An 8,024-nucleotide genomic window follows, 5' to 3' on the forward strand; every position below is an offset into this window, starting at 1 on the left:
AATGCGAGGTATTTCCGAAATGCAATAAGGTATGTTCATTGAACAAAAACAACTCTATGACGGAGGTTAACCGAGGGAACATCACTCCCCCGGTTAACTATCCTTACTTTCCACCCCAGCAAGGTCCTATACCTTCTCATGGGCATCCTTATTAGCAAGGGCCTTTAGAGCCCAGTACCGAGCCCCGTTCTTACCCGGACGAGCATGGTAACTATGATTACCGTGCTCCAGGAGGGTGTGACTATGTGCACCCTAACCATCCATTTGAGCTTACCTTGCCTGATAAATTCACACTTTTTGCCCCCCGGCAGCGAGATAACTTTAAGGAGCATTATGGTTAGCCCGAGGGACTCACCGGAGGTTGGGCTCCTTACTCACCCCCAACCTTCGATGAATGCATGGGAAAAAATGATTCCAATGAGGCCGGGCCAAGTGGTGGTGGTAATGGTGAGTCTTAGTTCCCTCACTTTTGTGCCTTTTACCTCCATTCCTTATGTTTTATGTGCTTAATCTGTATTGTTGGGATGTTAAGATGTATTCATGTTTAGCTTGGCGGAACTTCATTTGTATCTCGGTTGCCAATATTTGTTGTTGTTGCTTACCTTGTATTTTATTTGCCTCTTGCATGATGGTTTTCATTTCTTGGTCTCTAGCCTTGATGATGCTTGTTGCTAGTCCCATGAGCTTGTTTTGCCATTGTTGTTGTGATGTTTTCTTTATGATGATGTTGATTGATTCTTTCTCCCTTATATCCAAAACCCTTGAATCCAAATCCTTTTGAATCCAAAACTTGTAGTCTAGTGTCTTTTAGTTAGTTAGTTGTTTGGTTGTTTACTTAGTCTTTCTTTACTTTCCTTTTTAATCTTTGTTAGCTTAGTTTTTATTAGTTTTTTAGTGTTTTTGTTTATAGCTTCTTTTGATTTTCTTGTTCTAACATGGCTTTTTGATGATGCTTACGATTATGGAGCGCAAGTAAGGTGGTTCTTTCTATCGCCTTTGTTTATTATGCTAAGCATGGATAGCCCGGTGAGACCTTTCTAATTTTCCCTTTTTTTTTCTTTGGATACATAGATTAGGTTTAGTTTAGGGGAATTTGAACGGTTCGAGGATGATTTCTTGTTTACACGTAATGTGTTTGGGATCGTTGACGATGTTGTCATTCGATCACTTGTATGTCGATTGGGATATATGTTTTTAACTTTCTTTCTAGTTCGTTTCTCAATTTTTCCTATTCTTCCTTTATCTATGGCTTTCCTTTTCTTTTCTTTTCCTTTTATTTTTCTTTTCCCTTATTTTTACTTTGTTCTTGTCTTGGTTTGTGGTATGCTTTTGAGGCTTGTTTTTCACCCCTTTTTGTTTTCCTTATGAATCGGACTTTGTACATTGGACTTTGTCTTTTGAATGAGTTTCTTCCTCGGTAGTAAAGGTATGCAAGGTTCGAGACTATGCTCGGTTGGCTCTAGGATAGGTGTATGCTAGGGTAGTTGGTTTGAACTAGGAGGATCATGAAGCCGGATTCTACTTGTTTGTGGCATGTTGGTAGTTGCTCCCTATAGTCGATTTGACACCACTAGTGAGTTTTCGCTACATCCATGTGAGGTTCATTGTTTTTCAAGCCTTCAACCTATTTTGTATGAGCGGCTTGGATCCTTAACTATTGCGGACCTAATCTATAAAGCTTATTTATGATTCTTCAACCCGAGACCGAGCTATCTAGGGAGGACAAAGGCATCTTTTCCGGGTGTTATTTTTCATTTTTAGGATAGTTTCTTTCATCTTTGTTTTTTGGGTTTACATTTGCCTTCTAGCAACCATTTGAGCTTATTACCTTCTTTTCAAGCCACATCTTTAGAACTTTGGCCTTTTGTTTCATTTTCTTTCTTTTCTTGTATTTTGTGAAGCAATTGATCATTCTTGATGGAGTTTGTGGTGAAAAAGTTGGGATATGTGGTTCCCTTGATGCTAGCTTGTGTTATGTTTTCTTTGTGAATAATGGCAAATGAGTATAAGTACAAGCCGTCCTAAATTAAAAAAAGGCATGGAAAAATAAGTGCAAAATTGAAAAAGTCGTCCGAAGTTGGAAAGATGCAAGGACAAAGCAAAGCAAACAAAAAAAAATTTAAAAAGTGAAAAAAAATTCAAAAATATTTTGATGTATTCTTTTCTCCTTCTAAGCATTGAGGACAATGCTTCATTTAAGCTTGGGGGAGAAGCGTTTATGCTTTTTGTACATATTCTTGTGAGTATAGCTTTGAATAAGCTTGGGGGTGTAGTTGTTTTTGTTTGGTGATTTTTTTATCATGATGTTGAGGATTGATAACTCTTTTGCTTCACTATTTAGGAAAACTGCCGAATTTCAATTTTTTCTTACCTTCACCCTTTATGCCTTACGTTACAACCTTTGGGAAAGCCCTTTCGACCTAGAAGTTGAGTCACTATTCGGGGGAGGGAATCATGGGTCATTGCCTAAGGAAATGGGATGCATAGTCAAGATTGTCAGGTAGCCTAAATAATTCTCTTCTTCTGGTTCCTTCGAGGAATCATTGGGATGCTCACTAAGGGGAGATTTGAGACTAGTGGGGAGAACACAGTAAGATCATTTGGGATGAACGTGGATTATGATGTATAGTTCCTATTCTTAGCATACCTTATGTTTCAATCAACCTTGAATATCTTGGAACGTGCATACCTTGATTGCTTGAGAAAGATTTTCATTCATTTACAATGTAGTCTCTTTTGTAAATCCATTTCGCAAAGGTTTTTGTTTTCCCTTTTCCCTTTTTCTTTTCTTTTTATGGTTTTGCCTCTTGGATGTTGAGGGAGAGTTATAAGTAAACTCTTAGGATACCCTTACGAGAGATCTAGGTGTTTAAAATTACTTGTTGTAGCTAAAAACAATCGCGATTCCTACGACAGTGAGTCTTAGTGTATATTCTCATCTTGAGTCTTTCTTTTTCTTTTTCTTTTTGAATAAGTCTTTCATCCTTATTCTTTCTTGCTTTGTTTTGCTCGAGGATGCGCAAAAGTTTAGCTTGGGGGAATTTGATGAGTCTCATTTATGACACTCATTTGGCTTCTTTTAGGATGTATTTCATGCTATTCTATAGCTCTGTTCTTTAGTTTTCCTTAGTTTTGTTCTTTATTTCTTTAGTTTGTGCTTTCCTTAGTTAGCTTTCTTTCTTTGTGCATTTCTTTGTTTATTTGGTCTTTTTCCCTTTTATTAGCTTGTTTTCGTGTATTTTCAGGTTATGATCGTGTTCCGAGGATTCTTGAGCCTTCCTCCCATATTTCCCATCATTTTGGATGCCTCTTGCTTGTCATTTGGATCTAAAGTTTGAAGGAATGCAAGGAGCAAGTTCATAAGATCGGTGCATGCATGCGATGGGGGCATCATCTTTGGAATAAACTTACCAAAATAGCCATTTTAAGACTGCCTACCTTAGTGTTCATCATTATCACTAAGACGAGCGCACGAGGATGAGCTAGGACGAAGAAGAGGGAGCTCCCCTGCTGCCAGGTGCAGGCACGCACGAGGGTGGCGCGGGCGCGGGCGCGCCTGCCTGGATCCCTGTTCCGTACCCATTTTCTCGCGGCCGCGCCTCTCCCTTGATGCGACCGGACCTTCCGGGGTTTCTTTTGGGACGACCTATCTAACTCTTCTTTTGTATCTTTCCTTTATATAGTCTTTCCTTCTATTTTTAGAGGGAGGAGGATGATTAGAGAATAGAATTAGATCATAATTAGAGAGATTTTAGAGAGAGAAACTCTAGGTTTTTAGAGAGAGAAATTCATGGTGGATTGTTGATGATTGATGATTTCATCATTTCCTTTGATTTTTGATAAAGTTTGTATGGATTCCATTTCTTTAATTCAATCTATAGTTTGATCTTTAGTTTGATTTCATTTGTTTTGTTGATTGTTCTAGTTTGATTGAAGTTTGATTGATTTGTGTTTGATTTTAGCTTGTTTGATTTGATCATGATGAATTTATTGCTTAGTGTTGTTTTGATATTAATTTCAATGGCTAGTGAGTAGAGTGCTTGCTAGGGTAATGGTGAAGCATGTATGAGTAATGGATTAATGCTAATTGGGGAAAATTGATGGAGTTGATTATGTGATTAAATTGGTTGATGATCAGGTGCATGTGTGTGATTAATTAAAGAGTAGCTAACTTTGATTGTTGCACTAGATTGCATTGTAAGTTCACATTGATACGGACCATTGATTTCTGGCTTGCATTTAACTATTGAGGTGTCTTGTGACGTTCCTAGCTAGAGTTTATCGTAGTTGACGCTAGTTAGACCTCTAGGAAAATAGCTTGATACGCTCTTTTGGTTGCAGGATTGGTCTTCCGTCACATTGCTTGACTTAGTCACTTTGACCTCCCAATTAGTTGAATCCGTTACGATTACATGTGGATCCTAGCCCCAGCGTTTTATATACTTGATTTTAATTCATTGTTTATTCATCTTGTCCTGGTTTACATACCTACACCCTACCATTTCGGAGTAGCTTGACTTAGGCTATAGATAATCGCCCACCGTACCTTAGTGGTTTGACCCTCAACTTACCATTATACTTGTGTAAGGGTGTTTTCAGAGATTACAAATTTTGTTTGGCCTAGGGTAGGGGTTAGTTTAAACGACCTAGTTCTGACCCTTGTCAAAATGGCGCCGTTGCCGGGGAATGGTGTTGTGATTGTGTATTGTTGTTGAATCTATTCCATCTTATTCAAAAACACAAAAAGATTTTTCTTCTTTCTTTTAGGTTACACTTGTAGCCGCGTTACTAACAATTTATTTTGAGTTTTTCCATGCATAGTAGAACTCATGATAGGTCCTTAGTTCCTTTGGATCCGGAAATTGAAAGAACTCTTTCACGAAGAAGGATAGCCAACCGATCTTTGAGCCTAAGTTCCTCAAGTGAAGAAGAGTTTGAGGAAGAAGAAGAGCAAGGCATGGGAGAGAATCCAAGATTAGATTTGAAGGAATTGGGATGTGCTTATAGGTTTGAGAGCGACATTGCTCAACCTACAACACCGGCGAACAATTTTGAAGTAAGACCAGCCATGATTACTTTGATAGAACGGAGGCAATTTAGTGGAGCCAAGAGTGAGAGCCCGTTGAATCACCTAAAGGAATTTGAGAAGTATTGTAATGCTACCAAGGTGAACGACATTTCTTAAGAGTTCATTCGGCTAAAGTTGTTTCCCTTTTCTCTTATTGGTCGTGCCTTAGAGGGTCGGATAAGGAAGTTAAGCCCAATTCCCTTAGGACGTGGGATGAAGTCACAAAGGCTTTCTTGTCTCGCTTTTACCCACAAAAGAAGACGGCGGAGGCCAGAGCCTTGATCCAAGGATTCAAACAAAGGCCTAATGAGAATATCTATGAAGCATGGGAGAGGTACAAGGAGTACCAAAGAGAAAGCCCACATCATGGAATTCCTACCTATCAAGTGATACAAATTTTCTATGGAGGCTTGAGTGCCAAAGGCAAGTCATGCCTAGATAGAGGAGCTGGAGGTCCTATAATGAATAGGACGGAAGAAGAGGTAGTTGACATAATTGAGGATGTGGTGAGATACTATAGAGATTAGCAAGAAGGAGAGAGGGAGTCTACCAGCAAGAGTCGCTCGGTGGATCATCTCAACGCGATTAACAACTTGTCCTCCCAAAATTCAAATCTAGGGAAGGAAATGACATCATTCAAAGCAAAGCTTGAGAGTGTTTCTACGAATTCATTAAGTCTTCCCTCCCAACTCAAAGGGAGAGGTACATTTTCTAACTCTTCTCTTTCTACTTCCAATAACATGCCAAGTGGTTGTCTATTTTGTGATTCTTGTGGATCTTATGATCATGATTCTTCCATGTGTTCTCAAACTTTTGTTAATGGATGTGATGATGTTGAAAATAATGAATGTGAACATGTAAACTTTGTGTCTAATGTCAATGGTGGTCAAAGGTTTGATGGACCTAAGAATTTTGGCAATAGGAATTCTCACCCCCAAGGTGGTTTCGATAACTACAACAATGGAGGCTATAGGAACCAAGGAAACCAAGGTTTTTGAGGTAATTATAACAACCAAGGTTATAGTAATAAAAATCCAAGCCATGGGTATGGAAACCAAAGCCAATCTCAAGGCTTTGGTAGCCATTACCATAATGGTGGCAATAGTCAAGGCCGAGGCAATTGGAACAACAACAAAAATCGGGGAAGTTTTCAAAATAACAACCAAAGGGGACCCCCACCCGGTTTTTCTCCAAAGCCTCAAGCCAATGGTGAAAATTCTTATTCCCAACCGTCATCATTTAAAAAAAATTTGGAAGAAATGATTGATAACCAAACCAAGATCATAAACACCTATATGGCGGTGAGTGACAAGAAATTTAATGAGATGATGACTCATAAAAAAATGCTTGAGACACAAATAACCCAAATAGCCAACACTCAAAAGGATTGTGCTAGTCCATCCTCTTTGTCTTCTCCAGGAGTGGAACCTACGAAACCCATGTATTCAATCACCACTAGGTGTGAGAGAGTTCTTAATGAGGGAGTTTCAAGGTCCATGGAGGAGGATGAGGGGATGAGTGACCCAAGAGAGGAAGTTGAGAAGGTTGTGTCTAAGAGTGTGAGTTATGAGGAGGTGCAAGAGAAAAAGAGGAGTAGTGAGAAAGAGCGTGAGGAAGTGTGGAGACCCAACCTTCCATACCCGCAAAAATTTTTGAGGCACAAAATGGATGAGCAATTCGGAAAGTTTCTTGCTATGTTCAAGAAAGTTCACCTTTCTATCCCCTTCACCGATGCAATTACCCAAATGCCTAGGTACTCTAAGTTCCTTAAGGAGATTTTAAGCGGGAAGAGAAAGTGTAATGAGGTTGATTCAGTTGAAGTTGGGAATTGTTATAGTGCTTTTATTCATAATGAGTTGCCCAAGAAGATGGAGGATCCGGGTAATTTCTCTATTCCATGTGAGATCAAGGGAAATATGTTTGATAATGCTTTTTGTGATCTTGGAGCTAGTGTGAGCGTCATGCCTTATTCTATTTTCAAGAAACTTAAGCTAGGTGAGCTCCTCCCATCTAACATAACCCTTTAATTGGCCGATCAGACTATTATGATTCCAAAGGGGAGAGTTGAGGATGTTCCTCTTAAGATAGGAAGGTTCACTATTCCCGTTGATTTCATTATGCTTGTGATTGCGGAAGATGACCATATCCCAATCATTTTAGGAAGACCTTTCTTAGCCACTTTGGGAGCCTTAATAGATGTTAAAAGAGGTCGTATTACCTTGAGAGTTGGTAAGAAAGAGGAAAGTTTTAAGTTAAAACCAATTCATGAGTCTTTGTCTCTTGTGCAAGGAATTATGTGTGCTAATTCCCCTCGCTCTATTGATAATGTGTGCATGATTGATTGTTCAACTAACGATGTTCTTGAGAATTGTGATGATTCTCCTTCGAGTTTTGATGGCAAGAAGGTTAGTGAAGAGAAAATGATGATTCCCAAGCTTATGGATGAGGAGGAAGTTGAAATTCCTCATTGGTTTGAGCTCTATCTTCAGGATGAAGGGGATGTTTGCATGAGTATCGATGGTAAGGAACCTTCTATAATGAACAACAAGCCTAAGAAAAAAGCTCGTGATTCTAAGAAGAAGATAGAGAGAAAGAAGTTACGGAAAGAAAAATTTGCAATTGAAATGTCTTTGAAGGTGGTTTAATCAAGCAACAACAAGAGGTTGCTAGAAGTTGAATTGGAATTTGCTCTTTCCGCTACCTTGAAAAAGGTGGTGTTCTGTGACCCTCCATAATTTGGAGGAAGGGTCGAGCTTAGGACCATAAGCAAGCGCTTCCTGGGAGGCAACCCAGAGATTTTTAACTTTTCCTTTTGATTTTTGAATTTTTCTTATTTTTCCTTCTTTTAGTTTCTTTTCTTTCGCTTTCTACTTGTTTTGATTTGTATGTTGAATTTTGGGATTGGATTTCATCAAGTGAGCATGAGGAATGAGAAGGTGTTTGCGGTTTTTGATGT

General features: G+C 39.0%; 1 protein-coding gene across 1 annotated transcript; it reads left to right on the forward strand.

The window, feature by feature from the left end:
• The first annotated feature begins 6,363 nt into the window (after positions 1-6,363).
• LOC110733173 lies at positions 6,364-7,095 on the forward strand. The gene has a single exon (XM_021913185.1). The coding sequence runs from the start codon at positions 6,364-6,366 to the stop codon at positions 7,093-7,095; it is 732 nt and encodes a 243-aa protein (XP_021768877.1).
• The last annotated feature ends 929 nt before the right edge of the window (positions 7,096-8,024 follow it).

This window comes from Chenopodium quinoa, unplaced genomic scaffold (genome assembly GCF_001683475.1).
Source record: "Chenopodium quinoa cultivar QQ74 unplaced genomic scaffold, ASM168347v1, whole genome shotgun sequence".
Lineage (NCBI taxonomy): Eukaryota > Viridiplantae > Streptophyta > Magnoliopsida > Caryophyllales > Amaranthaceae > Chenopodium > Chenopodium quinoa.

Bases quoted from the DNA above. Each gene is read 5' to 3' on its own strand.
- LOC110733173 (XM_021913185.1), top strand. From the start codon at position 6,364: ATGGCGGTGAGTGACAAGAAATTTAATGAGATGATGACTCATAAAAAA.